The 20,872-nt window shown below is 37.3% G+C and overlaps 1 protein-coding gene across 1 annotated transcript in view; it reads left to right on the plus strand.

Annotated features, from left to right (window-relative positions):
* The window catches only part of PTPRN2 (protein tyrosine phosphatase receptor type N2), a 627,414-nt gene that overhangs the window by 587,828 nt on the left and 18,714 nt on the right, over positions 1–20,872 (plus strand). Inside the window, exons 18-21 of the mRNA XM_056484320.1 lie at positions 5,536–5,655; positions 6,802–6,968; positions 12,567–12,620; positions 14,582–14,646. Coding sequence (XP_056340295.1) covers positions 5,536–5,655; positions 6,802–6,968; positions 12,567–12,620; positions 14,582–14,646 — 406 coding nt within the window. The remainder of the gene's footprint in view (positions 1–5,535; positions 5,656–6,801; positions 6,969–12,566; positions 12,621–14,581; positions 14,647–20,872) is intronic.

Genomic DNA, 20,872 nt, shown 5'->3' on the forward strand with positions numbered 1-20,872 from the left:
AAACACTGCTAGTTGACTGTTTCCTCTCTAAAATGGATTAGTCATCAGTAGTCTCCAAGGGCAAATCCCTGTAGCAGGGGACCATGTCCCCATATCTGAATGAGTCTTCCAACAAAATCAGTGTTCCAAGCCCGTGGGCTGAGTACGAACAACCGTACCAAGCCCTTGTCTGCTCTAAATGCTGTTTTTTGTGCTCCCAGTTCAGCATGTTTTGTGAGTGCTGAAATTAATTTACAGATTAAATTGTTCTTCTACATTTTGTTCTGTGCTTTCAGAACAAGACACAGTGCTTTCAAGTAGTTGTGATTCCCAAGTTTTATTTTCTTTGCCTGGAATGGGACTTCCTGCATGTCTAATCAGTTCTCACCTTCAGAAAGAAGAGCAGATGAAAACTAACAAAAAGCAATTCAATGTGTAAAATATGCATATTTTAATTTAATAAAGGAAAAGCAGAAAGGGAGACATAGGCACAGCACAGCAGCCCCTAGAGCTCTAGTAACTTGTCAAGCAATGAGAAATAAATATAGCATTAGAAATTCCATAAGCATTCAGGGAAGGAGGCTGCTTTTACCATGCTCCTTTCTAATTATGGCTTTGGTTGGAGAAGGTACTTAGAAATGGTCCCTTAGAATTTGTATCCCTTTATTGTTCATTTTCCACATTTTCAATACTAAAGGAAAAGCTAATTTCTGATGATTTTGGTGGACTTTTGCTCCTTAATGTGATTTTGTCAGCAGAGCAACTCTAAACAGAGCTCATATTTAAATTATTTAATAATAAGGCTTGAGTTAGGAGTCTACTGAGAAGAATAAGAGCAGTTTATGTCTTATGTGAGAAAGCAGAAAGAGAAATTATTGCAACACACACAGTCATCTTGAATTTGCCTTTCCCAAAGACTTCCAAACCAGTGTCGCTGCAACAGCAGGGGACAAAATGCAGCTGTACATTTATATATGGTCCTCTCTGAAGACATTTTTCCAGCTGCAGTCAGATACTTTTGAAATGAAATACAGATTATTGACCATTAATCTTTCAACCTACATATTTACTTAAGTGTCAGGCACAGTAATGATTTTTCAACTCTGACCTTGCCAGATTTGACCCATTTCATATTAAAATTATGTAATTTACAAACAAAATATTTCACAAAAAAAAATTTGTATGACTTTTTGACTGGCATGCATTGTGAAGCTCTAGTTGATAACAAAAATCTAAATTCAAGCCAATTTTTTCCTTCAGCTAAAAGATCCCCCTTTTTTTTTAAAAGCTTGAAAGACATCACAGTTGAGTTAATTATTTTCACAATGTCTAATGCAATGAATGTTATCTGATGCAGCAAAGGTTAGTACCTTGCTTTGTTAATTTTTTAGGTGTCATATTTATTAATATTGAGTTTTGATTATCCTTAAAAATTATTTCGGCTCTCTTTGCTGGTTCATCTGCTTTTCCAAGTCTTTGCATTTACCAGTTATACCAATTGTATGGGAAGTCTAAAAGACTGAAAAGGTAAATTCTGTAGTTTGCTGGAGGTCTCTCCCAGAGAGCAGCTGGTGTGATTAGCATGTCATATTTAGTGAACTGGCTGGATTTAGCTCATTATCCCATCTATTTTCTACTTTTAAAACACAGCATTTTAGAAACTTCTCCACTAGTCTCCATTAAGTGAAGAGTGTCTGGGCAGAGCTCATATCTTGTCATTTCCCCTTCACAAAAATGACAGAAATGGCTGAAAAAGGTTTAGGGAGAATAATTTATTATAAAAAGAAGCTTCAAAGTGATGAAGTGTCTGAAAAAGAGAAGGGGGTTCATATTAACCATTTTATTTACAAGCTAGTAAACAAGGACATTTTAAAGTATAAACTATCAAAAACTGATGTTTTATCAGATTTATGGCAGTGTTGTAACACTGGTTCTGCTATTTGTGATTTTGTTTTTCTCATTACATGAAAAACCAATTCTGTGCTCCTTTTCAAGTAATTCTTACTAAACATAATTCATCCCAATGTGGAAGCCCTTTATATGGGGCTGGCAGTGCTGGATAACCACAGCATGAGGTCTCCACACTTGGTGGATTTCATCAACAGGGAATTCTGAGGATCTCAAATGCTGTGCTCATCTTTGGATTGCAGGATTCAGCCTTTAATTTGCAGCTAATGGAACAGGAAGGTGTTATTCTCGTCCAAGGAGTGTTCTGAGAATGATGCATGCAGCAGAACCTCATTAAAGATCATTAACATGTGTTACTCTCTAGGCCTGGAGGCTGAAGGTGGACATGTCACACAAAATCATGCAGTGTCCTCTTTTTCAGCAAAGAATACACTGCAGGCTCTGCAGTGAGCTCCTGTAAGAACTCAGGCTTTATTGCTCCCATTCACAAGACTCCATTCAATATTTCCTCTTCTACTCAAAGTATTACCATGAATTAGAAACATGAGCCTGCCTGTGCTAAGTGATTTAAATAAATTTTATCTATTGTAAATATATACATGTGTATATTATATGATGTACATATACAGACACTTGGGGTCTAAGATGTAATTTTGCTGGGCTCTACATAAAAAGAAAAGCTTCTGCTCTGAGGACCTGATGTTCTGTTTATTCTTCTATCACACTGTGCAATCATACAAAGTTCAGAAATATGTGAATTACTGCATATTTGCAGTTGAACTTCTTTCTCCATTTTCCAAGGCCAGCAGAAATGTTTCTTTGGTAAACACAGGTGCTTCTCCAGAAGCTGTGCTGGGATTGTGCAGACCAGCTCTGGGCTACCTGTTCTTTCTTTACCAAGACACATTCTTGGGGCCACTTTCTAGTTTTTGGGTATGTCTGGTCACAGCACAGCCAAGTGTGAAGTGCTGGGAGATGCAGCTTCTGAAAACCCCACCAATTGCTTAAAGATGGGGAGGTGAACAGATGACAGTGTAAAACTCTGTGAAATGCCTTTGACTCATTCTGCTTCCAAGTTATTTGGAAATATATGGTAATAGATACCAGCCTGATGTTCTAATATTTAAATTAGCAAGGAAACAAAGAAAATGCTGTAGTCCTTCAGTCACAGGCTGTGAGCCTTAGTGAAAATCCCATCTCAATGGTAAGCACAGGAGATGCAGGGACAGTTGCTTGTAGCAGGAATGAAGGCACTCGATTGTATTGCCTTCTTGATTTAGTAGATTTGACTTCTACTTTTCACACAATGACCTAAAAGAAATATTATACCCTAGAGTAACTTTGAAATTGTTTGTTTAAATTAACTTTCATTTGGATTTATGCTTAATGAAATCTTCAGAGATGCAGGCAGCCCCTCTCTAATGAAATGCTCTGTCTTTGAACCAATGAACGGGGTTGCCAAACTGTAAGGATTCCTCTCTAAATGAGTGGGCTTTTATAATGTTACACTTGGGTGGCACAAGCAGAGTGCTCGATGATTAGTTTATGGTCTAGATCATTGTATTTTTATTACACTCATAAAAACTGTGTTTCTCCTCATTTTCGTAATGGCTTCAATGAGCTTCTATACCTTCTAGAGGCACATTAAATCGTTATGTGATGAAAGTACTGATTTAGTGGGGCTAGTTTTAAAGTAAGATGCATGTTTTGAATTCTTATCTTAGTCTGATTGCTGGCTGAAAAAGGTGAAACTACTTTAGAATGAATGAAATCTGTATCATCTTCCTTACATATAAAGAAGGTTTCCAGCTGTGGCCTGGAACAAATGCAGTACAAAAAAAGATACAAATGATAAATATACATCTGTCTGTAAAGTGTCTATAATTTTAAAGTATGTTTAAATGGTTTTGTGGCATTGTGAGGTTTTAATGTGAGGAGGAGGAAATTACAGACATTTGTATTTAAAAAACCTTTTTTAAGGGTTTAAAAGAAAAAAAAAAAAAATTATTCCTAAATTCCACTGTCATTTTTTTACCCCATTTCGTTTCAAAATTATAAATAACCCTATTCTGTGTAAACCCTAGATTCATCTCTCTAAATAATACTAAGCTGGTTTTAAAAGTGGTTTTAATTATGTTACAAAATGAAAAAAGAGAAGAAAAACATTATTTGTTTCTCTATATGCAAGCTATTCTTAAAAGAGAAGACAACATCATTATCCATGAATGGGAAACCTTTTTATTTGATATGTAATTAAAAAAAATAATCCTTGAATTGAATGTATCATCTCATCTTTGCACAGTTTAGACAAAGGCCTTTTTTGTTGACAAAATTTACATGTCAATACAGTTGCTTATAAATATTTCTGTGAAGTAAACATAACCCTTCACAAAAAGAGCAGTTTACTTTTCATTTAGTAATTTTATATGCTAGCAAAAAGACAATGAAAGTTGTATGCAAATATAACATCAATGTACAGCATAATAATAACAATTTTTAGTGATTAGGCTGCTTGGTATTAATTCATAGGAGCCTTTTTGCTCAGTCATGGGCTGTGTTTGGAACAGAGATATGCCAGACCAGAGCATCTCTGCTTGTTTGCTGTTTGTGAGGGACATCCACAAATCCTTTAGTTGAGGATGTGCTTGATTTTTGTATCCTACTCTGTGGCTGGTCTAAATTATTAAGTGATCATGCTGGCAGTGAAGATACTCTGCTTTCTTCTGTTTCTGCTGTACCTGTGCTCTGTGAATGCACTGTCTGCAGCACAGTTGGACTTTCATTCTACCTCCAGGGGAAAAAAAAAAAAAAAGAAAGAAAAAAAAAAAAAAAAAAAAGAAGGAGAAAAGGGGAAAACAGAACTAGAAAAGAAAAAGGAAGAGGGGAGAGAAAAAAAAATGAAAGAAAAATAAAGTAAAAAAGAGAGAAAGACAAAGGAAAAGGAAAAGAAAATTTAAAAAAGGAAAAAGGAAGAAAGAAAACAAAGGAAAGCTGTAAGGAAAGAAAGAAGGAAAAAGAAAGTAATGCACATTTGCAAGGAATGGTTTATTAATGTGCATTTGGATGGATGACTTCTCCATCCAAAATGTTCCTGGAAAAATAAATTTGCTTTGAATTTTCCCTGCCTTTTCTTCATTAATGTTGTTCAGATGCAACTTTTATGATTGTTTTGGCAATGCAGCACTTTAATGGCTTTCACTACTTGGCAAACTGAAAAAAGACAAGGGGTTGAGAACACAAACAGGTTTCAGTACATGTGAATTTAGCAGATTTGTGCTGCTTCAGTGTTGAATATCAAATCTTAAATAGATGGGTGTTCTGCAAGCACCATTCAGTGTTCCTTTAGTGGATCTAAAAGTTTGACAGAAAAGCAGTTGAAGACAGTACCGGGAGCAAGGAGAGATTTTGTGGGTGACCTGAATTGAAATCACCGGAAATTCTTTAATATTTCATGGACGCCTGCAAAATATGCTGCCAGTTTATTCAGGGATTTGAAAGCAGCTGCAGAGTAAAAGTGTCTAATGAAAATGAAATAAATTTCCTGTGAATGGAATAAATTTTGATTGTGTGTCTGAGTGCAGTAATTATACATGTCACGCAGTAATTAGGCAGTCACAATGTGGCCACGGTGTCTTTCTTTGTCTGCAGATGGTCTGGGAGAACGGCTGTGTCGTTATTGTCATGCTGACACCCCTCGTGGAAAACGGAGTCAAACAGTGCTACCACTATTGGCCAGACGAAGGGTCAAACCTCTACCACATCTACGAGGTACCTGCACAAAGTATCTGCTTGCAAACGTGGCAGTAAGTGCAGGGGCTGATTCCAAAGGGGGCAGAACGTGCTGCAGATGATCTGACCTGCAGGGCGAGCCGTAGACTCTGAAATACACTTGGTTTGCCTTTGGGTAGTTCTGCATTTGCAAAAAAATTCAGACTGCAGCTTTAACAGCAAGGTGGTTTCCACCGAGTAAAATATAGTAAATAATGAGTGAAATACTGCAGTATTAAAAAAGACAGTAATTTTTGCATTTTGAATGGTTTTGCAAGTGGTTGATATATGAAAGCCTGTATTTATATTTTATAGGAAAATTGTATTTTTAGAACTGGTGAATTTTGCCTTAGGACAGCCATATGTAAATCTTTGTAGAAAAATCTCTATATTGATGTAGTAATTAATCCTATCTATTTTTATCTCTTGCCTCAGTCACAACAACAAATATATATTTTTATTTTCTGCTTTGCATTTCTAGCCCAAAATATCAAATCACGAGTTATGTTGCAATGCAACATTGACAACGACTGTCAGATTTTTCCAGTGGTCCAGCTGTGTAGAGGAAGAAAATAATATCACAATGCCAAATACGAAGAAATGTGGAGAGATTTTGAAGAAGTGCTGTTATTTAAACTAAAATGGAAATAAAGTCATTTTCGGAAAAGATGAGCTGTGCAAATAAGCTGCATTTTTTAATGCTTATTTTTCTTCATAGCAAAAGAAACTGAATTTTCACTTCTCGTGTGAACTCAGATTTTTAAGACCTCTGAGAGTGGCCTGGGCGATGCATTTGTGGACATTTCTGATAAGAAAGGAACTCCCAGTCTAACACATTTTCAATACAAACTATGTTTTGAATTCACATAATGTTATAAAGATTAATTCTGTGAATTTTGCTTTTGCATTATAATTGTCAATATTTTTCTTATGTTTTCAATGCAATAGCAATGGCAGCTAACCCCTTTCTGACAGCTACACTGATTGCTATATCAAAATTTTTTTTCACCCATACTGGCCAATTTGCTAATAAAAATAACATTTTCCTGCAATTTCTTCATCCCAGAAATGTTACACCTGCAATCCTGAAGATGTGACTTGCAACCAGAATTGCTGATCTCCGTTTGTTCCTTTCTGTGGGTGCAGGTAAATCTTGTCTCTGAGCACATCTGGTGTGAGGATTTCCTCGTGAGGAGCTTTTACCTGAAGAACCTGCAGACCAACGAGACCCGCACAGTGACACAGTTCCACTTCCTCAGCTGGAACGACCAGAGGGTTCCTGCTTCCACCAGATCCCTCCTGGATTTCCGCAGGTAAAGCACAAAGGATGGTGCTTCTTTTAACACAATAGGGGTCTGAGGAACTAGTGCTTTTTTGTCCTTTAAAGATTTTTGGGTTGAAAGGGGGCTCCTCAGCCTGTGATGCCACAATGCTGAACTAAGAGAAATATCTTCAGTAGGTTGATGTTTAGTGTTGCCTCACACAGAGATGTTACCTGGGTTTAATACATATTCATTTCCCATTTAGAGATCAATACCTTTCCTCCCTTTGTATAATCTCAGTTCTTCTGTATTTCTTTGTTTTTCAAGCATTTATCCGTTCTGCAACTTCCAGGCTTTTTGTGTGCTCCTCTAAGGTCCTTGTATCAGGACTCTCACAAGTAAATTAGAAAGTGTGAGCGTGCTTGAAAAAAAGAATCACAATGGAGTCATATGGCGATAGAGTCATTCCCATGGGACCATTTGCTCATAAGGATCCAACAGCAAGGTCTGCAGACCTTTGGCTGCAGGAGGGTGGTAGCTTGAGAAAGCAGACAAAAATGTTGACAAAGCGTACCCTCTGGAACTTTAAGGAAAGTCAGTGTGGCTTTAAAATATAAATATACAAAGGCAAAAGCTGTGAAAGTCCTTGCCACCTTCTCTAATGTTTGCTGTGCCTATCTAAATTTTAATTTGAAAATTAAAGCCGTGCATGATAAATACTGGAGCGAAATAATCTTCATTTGATTGCAAACCGTGCCCAGCGCATCACGTGTAGGTGTTAGCGTGTGCAGCTAATCCACGGCGATGCGCTTGTGACTAATGAAAAGAATCTCCAGGAGGTTTGGGGAGTTGGTGCTCAATCCGCCAGCGGCCTGTGGGAGCGCGTCTTGTTCTCTCTGCTCTACAGTATTATCTACAACCCCCCAAAGTGATTATGAGGGGCTCAGTGCTCAAAAGGTCCAAACTTGTTTCTTTCAATGTGCGCTGGGAGTTCTGACTGATGCCAGTTGAAGTTGTGCGTCTGCACCCAAGGGGAGGAGCTGGCATACAGCCAACAGGAGCTGTTGCACAGTTGTCTATTGGCAAAATTTTACCTTGTAAAATGTAGTATTAAATGCCACCCTTCATCCACTCAGTATTCTTGTAAGTATTGCAAGGCTTTTCAAAGCAGAGAGACATCTCACATGGTGCAGGTCAGGTAATGGAGTGCAGCTGCTCTGAGTCACTTGGAGCTGTGGCCAGGTGAGGATGTAAGGATATACTCCAGAGTCACAATACAAAAGCAGTAGTGGAGCAAGGAAGCACAGCCATAGGATGGAATTGAAATTCTAATTGAATTTTCAAGGTTTTCTTCTCTGGGTTCAACCTTAATATGATTTTTATAGGTTGATTTCCCTTTGCTGGTGGTACTGAGGAAGTTTCCTGTAGTGAATTTCTGTAGTGAGAATTGTGACTCGCCTCCATTAAGCTGTGTGGGGCTGCAGCACAGCGCCCGGCTTTGCTCTTTTCAAACTTAGTGGGAAATCTGCTAGCAATTCTAACTAGAGCATAAATGAGCCTGTACAGCCAGGACATCTGAAGTTCAGAGCCCCTCGCCTCTGACTCGTTTCAGGAAGGATTGAGGTCCCTGCGTGAGCTGCAGGATTAGATCTACAGTAAGTCACAGTTCACATCGCCAGGAAAGCGCTTCTTAGAGTGACATTGTGTAAGGGTTAAATAGCCGTGTTGAAGGAGTGTTGTGCAATACTTTGAAAAGGAAAAATGATAACTAGATGAGAAAAGTAGCAGAGCTGCCATTCTTTGTATTTTAAGCCAGTATGGGAATGAACCTGTTAAGATTTAATTGAATTCTGAGTGTTCATTTCACATGTATTCACAGTCCAGTGTAGGGTACTGTAATCATTTGCTACGTGCAGATTTTGTACAATGAACTCTTAGTACTGAATGCATAGTAAAATTCCTCCTGCAAAGGAATTTTGGCATGCACAATAGCTGGTCTATGAATCTCAGTTTTCTTGGTCATCTGATCTTTGGGTGGTTGTTTTTTTTTTTTTTTCATTCTTTTTTAATGACAAAAGAACTAATGCACTATTGCTAAAATATTCATTTGTACAATACATGTTTTGCACCTGAAGCTTTCTATTTAAAGTACAGGCTCTGCTGGATTACAACAGCTGAGTCATAAAGCCCCCAGAAAAATGTCTGACAGTGCTACCATACTCTTAGTAGGGTAGTGCTAGGAAGGGGCTGCTCTCATTTCTTTTAATCTTATCTATGTTTTTTATGTGCATTCAGCGTGTTCGTATATATATGGATATGTGTGTATATTTATATATTCACATACATATATGAAATTAAGCATATACATAACCAACCCTCTATTTTTTCTAATTCATCACCAAGAAAAATTGGATTCCCAAAATTACCTTGCCCAGAGTCTGTGGAAATATGGACCTAAACATTTTTATTGAAATAAATTTTGCAAGTCTCTTTGAAAACTGAAAGCTTACATTTCTCTTACTCTGTATCAGACAGTGATTTAGATGATTTTACATCTAGCAGATACATTAAACCTTGCTGAATAATCTATCATATTTTCATAATGTAGGAATAAATTGCCAAAAAGAGATTATTCTTTGTAATTTACAAATCTGTACAAAAGACAGTCCCTGAGAGGTGAGGCAACTACGGAAACCACTGGTCAGTTTTAAATGCTTCTGGAGTCCTAATTTCATTTTGAACAATAGACCAATCATTATTGCTCTGGACTAGCTTGTTAGTCATGCACTGATATGTGTCATTAAATATTTCTTGAGCCCAGAGGGAGCACATTTACACTTTAAAGAGGGACTGCTAAGCTAAAAGATAATTAGCATCACATGTGAGGGCTTTGCTTAAAATATATATCTATTATGCTATCACTTCTCGCTGTGTGCAATGGCATTTACTAACACTGCTCACTTTAAAAATGGACAAATTCTTATTTTGCCAGCTAATTAGCGGTTGCCAGTGTCATTTTTGTGATGTTGCAGCTAGTAATATGAGCCCAGTTGCATAGTCACAAAAGTGATCATTGGAAACTGTGACTCTGCTGCAGGGACAATGTGGGAAACCCCTTTTCTGAGCCTCTAACGACCTCTGACCTTTGCTTGCTGATGGTTTGCATGATGATTTCTTTTTCACTCAATGAGCCAAGGGTTGGTTTGTATTACTAATCATTCTTTCTAAGTTAATTCTTCCTGTATATGTATATATATATATATATAATATATATTTTCTTCAACATTCAAGAACTTCGCTTACTGATGAATTTTCAGCTCACTCTCATTAGACAGAACTAAGAATGAAATAAGATGTTGCTGCACTTCTAAATATTTTCATGAGCTATATATAGACAAAGCTATGAACCAGCTGGATTGAAACCCTTTGTTTTAATGTGTTTTCTGAAATGTGTGATAATGAAAATGTTTGAAACGCCTTCAATAAAACTGACAAACATAAGGTGTCTTTCCCTAACATGTGTCTCTGGCTGTCTGATTTACTGAGAGGTCTGATAGATTTAGATTGAGTTTTTCATTGAAATTATATTAGGACTTTGGTAGATGGCTAGTCAGAATATGCAAATATCATATTAGTGGTGCCACACAAGGAACAAAGGAGCCACACAAGCAGAAAGAGAAATGGTAAATACCCCTCTGTAGTGATTGGCTTTTAGTTAATACTTGAAATGGAAAAACAACTCTTTACTAATGCACATGATGATGGGGGTGGGGGGAGAGTGACCAGCTGCAAGTTGGGGAATGCAGGCTGACTATCAGATTTTGGTACAGACTTTTCAAATATAATTTACTGTATAATTTAAAACAAAACAAAACAAACACCAAACCAGGCTTTGTATCATGTAGAAGGAACTGATCCTCAAGATATGACCATCAGGAACTGAATGGTTCATCCATATGAAAACTCTGCTGTAGCCCGTCATTGAAGTTTTGTTTGGTACTGCCTGCATATAGATATATTTATGGACATATAAATGGTCCATTTAACTTCTGAAGTCATGTGCACCTCAGTTATTTACCACTCATTTAATAAGAACATTGTTCTACTGCATTACTTACATCCAGGGAAAATAAATAGAGACAAATGTCTCTGCAAGTATGATTTACATAAGTAAGCAAGAGAGTAAGAATTGTGAAAAGTTGCTGAATTCAAATGTTTAAAAGGAATCCTTACAAGAACTTAATATTGTTCTCAAGTTTGGTTAGAATTTTAAGTAACAAAAAAGAAAACTGTGAAAACATGGTTTCATGGGATATCACCAATACCTCTATAACCCATTTGGGTTGAGTTCCAGGTATCCCAACACCCTGTCAGAAGTCTAGGCATCTTCAGGCTATACTCTAAGCAGTGTTTAAAGATATGTGCATGTTTTCACAGCACAGATGTTAGTGAATAGATGAACAGCCAAGAACTAAATGATTCAGTAGGTTAGTTATGCTTTAAAATTCATAATATCATCACACCACTGTTGTCAAATTTCAGCAGCTCCCTTTAGCTCAGTTATCAAGATCCTGTGTAGCACTTATGCTGAGCTGGGGACTATTAGACCAACCCTTGGAAGCTGCCCTATGAAATTATTTTATAAGAGACCTTCTAGCTCCAGTAAACTCAAATATCTCATCAAATAATTTGAATGAAAGGTTTTGATTTCTTGAAGCAATGCTTTCCCGTTTTAGCCTTTATTCATCTTGCCTTGTTAACATATGTGTGCATATTTTATGGGTTTTTGGCCTGTAAAGTACTTGACATGCAAAATATATCCTAGAGCAAAAGAGAGGGCTTGGGATTTTGGTTTTTGTAAGGCAATTTAAATAGATTTAAACCAATTTTGTGGGCTCTATTCTTAGACTGAGTATATTGGTTTGCTTCAGCACTAGTTAATTCCTTCATTGAGTTTACATATCAGCTGACCTGTTCTGTGGCTGTACTTCTGTTGATGGATTTCACATATATTCTCTTGCCATGAGAATGTTTAACCAGGAAGCTGTCGAAGACAACAGTATGTAAATATGAAATATATAACACTTTTTCAATAGAACCAAAGCAGTAGAACCAAAGCTTACTGATGGATTTAGTTATTTTTACTACAATAAGATTAGATTTTAGAATTTTTAAGAAGCATTTCAGGAGATTTGGCATTTGCCTTTCTGAGAAGAAGTGGTGTTATAGATCAGCACACATTGTACAAAGTGTAATGAAATAGCCTTTTTTAATTTTATATTCAGTTTGGTGCTCCTTGATATTTCCTTGAGCAAGCTCATGAACTCAAAGTTTCCCTCAAAATCAAGGCATCTCAAGATAATCTTAGTTTTGGAGTTAAGAAATGAACCATTTGAGAAAACAGCTCATTTATTTTGCCCAGACAACAGTAATAATTGAATGTTTTCAGGGATTTCTTAGGCAGCAAACCAGAATCAAACTTTAAACAAGATTATCTGCTTAACAGCTTGTTATATTAGGAAACTATCAACCTGAGTATTTCTTTAAAGTCAGCAATATTTGCATTTTCTCATTGCTTATTTTTGACAGTTGGCTAAAGAAATGGTATATAATGTGCTTAATTAATTTTTTGTGTCTGTTTTATTTCAGAAAAGTAAACAAGTGCTACAGGGGTCGCTCTTGTCCAGTAGTTGTTCATTGCAGGCAAGTACAATTTCTAAAATAGCTTTAGAGAAATCTGTATGTGTAAGAATTTAACATAGATATAAACAAAGTCTAATCAAAACTTTACATGAATCACAAAGTAGTGAGGCAGGCTAAAAGTTTAAGTATAATTCCACTTAGTTTTAATGCTATTTAATACTAAGGATATGTTTTCATCATAAAATTATCCTTCTGTATGATTTTTTAGGTGTTGAGCTGTCACTTAACAACGTATGGCCACACTTTCTAGTATAAGTAGCATCTTCAATTTCATACATCTCCTTCAAAATTATAGATGTTCTCTGCATGCTCTCCCAGTTTAGTCTGCTTTATTTTATTAACACTCAGTTATGTTTTATTTCTTCTTTGCTTGTTTTTAGCAATCAAGGTAAGAAGAGGGAAGTGTCAGGGAGTGGAAACCTGCCCAGAGATTGAGCAATTCTTTAAGCACAGAGTATTTTTAGGCCTGACAATGTGATAGATGCACATGAAAGCTGTTGGGCAGTTCAATGGAAAAGTTTACCATAATAACATTAATGTTGGGTTTTGCCATTGGAGGTTCTGACTTATTTATTGAAAATATCCTCATAGATAATGAAGACAAACAGCCCTGGTAAGAGGCAGGATGTTTGCCATGTGGCACTCACTTTGGGTGGGAGTGAGGATTCAAGGAGCTGAATGCTCCAGAGGGGGCTTGTCTGCATTGCCTTCAGAAAACATGAGAAAAGAACTATTTGATGCACAATAAAGACCCTTCAATTTCTCACTCTTTCCTTACTGTGATGGATGGAAATATCTGCCATGAGCTCAGCAGTTTTTGTTTTTATTGTGCCTGCTTGCTGTCTTGTCTCTCATTATTCAGCTTAACTAATAAGATTGCATCTTTGTTCCCTTTATAGACAGAGGAAAAAATTATTACCACTAGCTCCTTTTCTCTAAACAGTGATCTAGTAACTGAAAGAAAAAAATATCTGTCTATAGAAATTAAGTTTCATAGCCTGCCTGTAAACAATATGCAATAACGTGCTTCATGCTGTTCTATTATTTTTTTCTTTCTTTAATTCTTGTACACAAATCGAGCTATCAGTAAAACTAATGGCTTAATTAATAAAACTACATACCAGCCTAATGGGTCACACATGCACCTTTGTAAAATTTTGGGGAGGGAAAGAAAAAAAAGCTTTTACTTAAAGTCTTAATTATGTTTGCTAACAGCAGCTCTAAAAGAGCATCACGCTGGCAATTACACGTTGCTCTCTGAAAGGGACACAAGCTGCATTCAGATTAGGGAGCTCTCCCCTCCCATGGCTTGGTCTCACATCTCTGAGGAAGGGCTATTGATACACGAAAGATAAAGCTATTTCTTAGGAATTATAAGATAGTAATTATTTCTGGTCATTGCTACTAGGGAGGAACTAAAGGGAAAGGTACAGAGAAAAACCAAACCACTCATATACAGTGAAGAAAGATTGCAGTCTTCAGTAATCAAATATTTGTTCTTGAGCAGGTCTCTGCATTCCCTCTGACCACTGTGTTTAAATGCAATCTGCATCATTTTTGGCTATTCTGGATAATGTTCTAGTCAAACTTACTCTGACCTCTTCATTTCATATACAAGTGACTGTAAGGTTACTATATATACACTTTTTGAATAGAAATGGTATCCTGGTTTAGGGTTTTCCACTGTTGTTTAAAATGTTTTTCGTGCATGAACACAACTTGGCTTAAAAAAAAGCAAAGCAAAGCCCTGTTATCCATGCAGGGTAATAGTTAATCTTCCACAACCAGCTTGTGTTTATTCAGTGCAAGCTTTCTCTCCTCTCTCAGTACCCTCCTTTAACCCTTCATTCTCTCCTCTCCCACCATGTGTAACACTATAACATTAAGGGCAGGTACCTTCATGTTGAGTCTAGATGCACATTGATTGGCTTTATTTTTTCTTTTTCCTTTTCTGTTGGCAGTGATGGTGCGGGAAGAAGTGGAACCTACATTCTAATTGACATGGTTCTCAATAAAATGGCCAAAGGTGAGAATCGAAAGGCTTGTTACTTCCTCAGTACTGAAAGATGTGCTTGTGTTGCCATGACAACAGTGGGGGAGCAATATTCACAGAAAATCTGAGAATAAATTAGAGGCAAATTCTACTCTTTCCTGAATGTTCCGTAGTTTTATTTTCATACCTAATGCAAATGCTTTGTGAATAATGAGAGGTGTGTTTGTGCTGTTGAGATGTATTTGAATTCTTAAATTTATCTTTTAAAATAGTTATTACAGTTTTTGCAAGAGATGCCTTGGGGCTGTACAACCCTAATTTAGTGGTTACAGGAGCTAGGTCCCGAGCTGTGTCATGGCTGTTGCCCAGTGCCCTGTCACCTACCTCACCACAACAGTGAGATGCAATTATTTTACTTTTTGGAGCTGCCCATTGCCACCAACGTGTGTGGAAGTGGTGGTGCCAGACAGGGCCTCGTGTCTGGCATAGATTTGTTTCTTACAAGGAAAAAGACTGTAGTGAACCAGACAGAGGACTGAAAATAAATCTCCATTGCCAGTTCTAGCACTATTTGTTTGATATTGAACAATGTATTTAACTTTTCTGTTTCTTAAAAGTCTCATCTGTGATATGTAATTTTATGATGCGGGAAATAATCTGCCAAAAAAACATAAACTTGTTTGTTAAAATGAGCAAGATAGAGATTAGGACCATTCCTTTTTTTCTTGATTGGTAAATTGTTCATGTTGAGAAGTACTTGAGATACTCTGAAATAATCTTTGTTAGAAATGAACAAATTTTTAATACTGGTACTGTCTTCAGAAGGGGGGGGGGTGAGAGCGAATGTGTAAACCTGACCAAATTTGCCTTTATTAATTCTTAACCTGAGTTTTTAAGCCACATCTGGCATAATGCACACATGTCTATTTAATGAAAAAGGATTAGTTGTAAAAACATGGTAATTTATAGAAAGAAACAATAGTTCTTTGAACAGTTTTTATTTAAGATCTTCTAACATTGACATATTTTTGCATGTAGTTTAAAAATACTCTCCATGCTTTGCAGTCATCTGCTGCTGCATCCTGAGTATTCCGGTCCTCTGGGACATGGTGACATCCGGTCCCTTTAGAAAGAAGATTTTAGCTTTTCTTTTTTTTGTCTCCAGATTCTGTTAACATGTCTCATCAAACATGGACTGAATTTTCTGCCCGCAAGCATCATGTGGAACTTGCCACTGATGCTAAAAGAAGTTGTATGTTTGCCTTCTCCTTTGCGCTGTACTGAAAATAAATTTTTCAGTGGGATGAGATTAGTTTTTCATGCTCGTTGGAAAATGGGTTTTTGCTCTGTGAAGGAATATGGAGATATTTCCAATGCTTGTTACTTGCCACGTGACAACCTAGACTTCAAAAATAGAAGCAACGGTACATCATAAAATTAATGTGGAAAAATTAATGTGGACCTTTGTTAAGTGTTTGTTCACTCATTTCGGCCATCAGCAGCGAGAAGCCATAATGAAAACTAGATTTAAAGTATATGCAATTTATTGGCATATAGAAGTAAATGAGGAGAATTTTCTGGCTTGGGGCTTCCAGCCACTTAAGGGAGGGTTGACTTTGTTGTAAAAGCACTGAAGAATGCCATTTATTGACTCCATTGTACCATGTAATGTCAAATTCCATTTTAAGTGTGGGCTTAGCGCTTCACAATGCCAGACAAGTCATGTGAAACTGGCCAGAGAAAGGCGTCACAGGGCTTTTTGGAGATCGGTCACCCCCATTTTGTTCTTGACCTGCTCCCCTCTGCCCGTGGGGGTGTGCGACGCGAAATCCCCTGACCTGGTGCTTTGGCTGGAGTTTAAATGAAAGATCAAAGGGCAGAGCGGGCATCTCAGCCCTGCTGAGGTGGGCCTTTCCCAGGCTGTCACACTGTGCGGCCGCCAAAGGTTTTGTTCGGGCGGGAGCCGCGGCCCAGCCTGTGCGGCCGGGGCCCTCTTTGTCTGGCCTGAGAAGCTGGAGGCCCAGGTTGAGGATCCAATGTTCATCAAATGATCAAAGGCCTGAAGCCCTGGACATGAAATCTTTCTTTCCATTTCCTTTTCTTAGAGAATGAATTGCACGAGTGGCAAAGAATGCCCTTTCCAAAGCTTTTATGTGCAGTGCGAGGGCTAACTTCAGAGTCCTTCAGCACTGAACATAAAAATGTAAGTGCACTTTCAATCTGGGCCCAGCTGCAGGGCCAGCATCGAGGAACCCTTCTTTCAAAAAGGCTTTTAAGGATTAAGGCCTTCAGTCTTTCAAAAAAAAAAAAAAAAAAAAAAAAAAAAAAAAAAAAAAAAAAACCCAACCAAAAAAAACCACCACAGACTTTTAAGAATAAACTTAGAATAATTTGAGTTTCTTGTTCCATGGTCTGGTTTATTAGAAAGAAGACAATAATGCATTTTTAAATCAAAGTAAATAGAGGAGTACTTAGTTTCAGCAGTGGGAAAGTAGAAAGCAATCAATAAATACCTTGGCTCTTTAGTGGGGTCTTTAATAGGTTGGGCAAAGGAGCTCCTTTTTCATGTAATGATTTACTTCCCTGCATTCTCTTAGACAGTTAACTGTAAATGCCTTTGTCATTTACAATTTCTTCCACTGCTCATTGAATTAGTGCTAACACTTAGTCTATTAAACATGTTATAAATTCATATCTTCTACTACCCTGCTGTTGCCAACCTTCATATTATTTTAGGTGCTGAAAACCACCAACAAGGGACCTGTTCCTAAAACCTAGAGCAGGGGAAAAGAAATAAGTTGGGGAGGATTTTGTGTTTGACATCTGCCACATCAGTTTGACAGCCCCACCCACTTTGAGAAAGGGAATTTTAAAGAATGAAAATTTAAAGAAGCAAAGCATCTCTGCTCAGGGCACTTACAGGACAGTAAAAGTTGGCAACAAGGGCAGAAATGCTCCCATGTTGTACTTGGAGAATGAATTGAGCTGGTGGAAGGATGTGCAGGAGCTCACAGGGGCACTGGGATGGGTTTGCTGTTGGGCAAGGTTCTTGACGAATTTCACTGTCCTCAGTGCAGTGAATGCAATGACTGCATCTGTGCACTTACTCCTAACATCTACATTAAATAATCTGAGATGCTGGAGTAATCAGAGATCAGCAGTGTCTATCCAGTGCTATCATTCCTGTGTCATATCAGCAGGAAGTTTCAATGCAAAGTATTTCTTTTTGTTTCATTGTCCCAATAATTAATATAGCTGTTTACTGTGTCATTTATTAGTATTGTTTTTTCTTCCTAGCTTCATATGCTGTTGCCTAGAAAGTTTGTACAAGTTGATCCTTGAGATCCCATTCCAACCTAATGTTCAGTGATTCTGTGATATGCAGAGACCCTGATCCTATACCCATCAAGGCAAAAACAAAAATGAAACAGTGTTGAATCTGGCCTTACAGTAACAAATCTAAATACTATGTACAATATTTCAACTACAATACCTATTTAACTATGATAATTATTTGTACATGGGTGTTAGAGTTTTTAGACAGTTATCAAATCACCTTTCCTTTCAGTGACAGCCATCTTAGGACAAGCTTTAGTTTCGAGTTAGAAGCAGAGAAGTGATTTAGTTCAGCCCATGAGCTTTTTCATGATTTAAATAAATACAGAAAATTATAATGGATTGTTTCTGTAGATAACAATGCTTGCTGGATTTTTGATAGGGACTGTTTCTCTGAGGCTGATTTCTGCTGAAAATTTCAACGTTCTTGATGTATTTACAAGTTTTATCCTTTGTAACTAGGGAAGATAAGATGATTTAGATTTAGTCTACTTGATATTTCTTCCTCACTCCAAACTCACAGTAATGCTGATTTTTTGTGTGATCTAGACAAAAGTTGAGAATTTTCTCATTTCATGTCTTTCCCGCAGGCTTATTGTAGTGACTAAAAGTGTGATATATTGCAAGACATTTTTATTGAGTGTTTCCGCCACAAAAAAAAAAAAAAAAAAAAAAAAAAAAAATATTATGAGTCCTCCCACTTTCATTTTTCTGAACTGAGAGGCTTGGATAGTGTAGATAATAGTTTGATTTTTAGATATTCATCCAGCCAGCAGTTGCTTAGGGTTTGCTGACCATCCATTTTCTTGTGTTTGAACTGGCTAAAACGAGATGAGTCAAAGGGAAGGTGAATATGAATTTTAAAATCCTTTTAAAGTATTGATTTCCAAATTCTAAAACCCAGCAAAAAAGATTTGATTTAGCAAAGCCGAACCAGCGGTTTATTCTCTTGCATTCAAAAGCTTGGATTATAATTGATGAGCACACACACTCTGGCCTGGGCTGGCTGTGGAGGTTATCTCCCCAAGTCCTTCCCTTGCCCCTGCTCCCCTATTGTCTGAGGGTCTTGTGAGTCAGCTCCTGAGCAGATGCAGTTTATACCGTGACATTTTAAGGCAAAACAAAAGATTCCTTAATTCGCCTTCTGACTCATCGTGATCAAATGATTTGGGCTAATCTGAACCCTTGCTGAGGTTTTGCTTATCTGCTGTTTGGATTTAACAATCATAATGAAGTTGTGGGGTTAGCTCCTCTGTGAAAGGGTTTTATGAAAGGAAATGCTTGCCCATACTCGTGTTAAAATGGATTCAATCTGCTTATTTTTGAGTGCTTGTGCAAAGTCTGAGAAAATTCTGTTGTTCTGTTGTGCTGACACAAGTCTAGAGCTGACTATTTCTGAAATGCTTTTGGTGAATGAGGGAATATTTCCTCAGCCCAGGATCAAGCTTCTCCTATGAAAACAAAATTTAACATACAGAGGTTGAGACAATATATAGTGTAAAAGGGAGATTTATTTTTTTCTTTTTTTTGAAGGTAGTTAATGGCTAGAGGCTCAAAAAGCGGGATTAGAAATAGGTAGTATTCTACAAAAAAGAATTACAGCAGAAAAATTCAGGATTTTATAATTGTTTTCAGGGTCTGAGTTTGACTTAATTACATGGCTAGTCTTTGAGGTTTGGGTGACACAGATTATTATCTCTAGGAACAGAGAAAAAAATACAGAGCCAAAAAAATGGAGTTTGCTTTGTTTACTGTTGTGCTGTCTACAAGACTGCCTCAGCTCTCAGCAGCAGTAATGCCAACCATGTAAATCTGAAATGCTGCTATTTCAATTTCCAAAGGAAGTTGCTCGTGTCCATGTAAACATATCGTATGTTATGAGGCCGGTTTTTCGAATGAGCTGCATTTATGTATTGTAACTTTTATGTAATGAGTTACCCTGGAAACACAATTAGGCAAATAGTGCTCGTTCTTGCAGCCTTTCCCAGCAGATAATTAATCACAATGAGAGCTGGGCCCCCAGCTACATGCACAAGTGTATAGGGAATGTATAGGATAGTTTTTCACGGTCGAGCCTGAGATGCTCAGATAACTCTTATTATTTAGAAAAAGCTATTAAAAACAGTGTTTATTTCCTTTGAGAAACACATTTGGATATATGATGCTTTAAATCTTTTTGCATGTTTTTGCCTGTATGGAGCCACCAATAAATAGCTCATAAAAGGAAGATAAAAATGTCACATGTTCTACAAGCTTCTGCACTGAAATGAATTAGTGACCATGGGGAAGGTGTTCTTGGTTGATGTTTCCCACTGTATGTTGTATGGTCTGCATTTTTAGGTGGTTTCCTTTATGGAATAGAAAGATCTTAAGCAAAAAGCAAATGTTATTGATACATTTTCTTTATCTCTTTTTTTTTAATATGTATAATTTAGTGCTTAGGGGTTACTCTAAAAGAGCGATATTTCTTGAGTTATTTGCTATTCTGAGGATTTTATTGGAAACTACTTGGGAGTAGGGAAGTATGGTAGAAAGCAATTCTAATTATCCAGGGTTAGGGGTAAATGAATTGTGAAGACAGACTGATCAGACATGGGCTATTCCTTGGGAGAGGGAGCACGAAGGGGGGTCCCCATAGAGTGCTGGAAGACCCTGAAAGAAATGTATTGATGTCAGTAAGCAGCTTGAGATAGTTACTAATTTGAAAACAAGAGGCCATTGACTGAAACTAAGGAGGAGACAAGCAGATAAGGAATTTGTGCGGCGTTTTTTTTCCCACAATGGGTAGGTTAGGATATGGAAAAGTGAAAAAGCTGGGTCATAGAAGTACTGTGCTACTGCTTTGAAAGCAGCTGGGCATGATTGGAAAAGGAAGTTTATACACAGAGAGTAAAACCATTTATTTTTCAGTAGTTAATCTTAA

The sequence above is a fragment of the Oenanthe melanoleuca genome, chromosome 2 (assembly GCF_029582105.1).
Source record: "Oenanthe melanoleuca isolate GR-GAL-2019-014 chromosome 2, OMel1.0, whole genome shotgun sequence".
Taxonomy (NCBI): Eukaryota; Metazoa; Chordata; class Aves; order Passeriformes; family Muscicapidae; genus Oenanthe; species Oenanthe melanoleuca.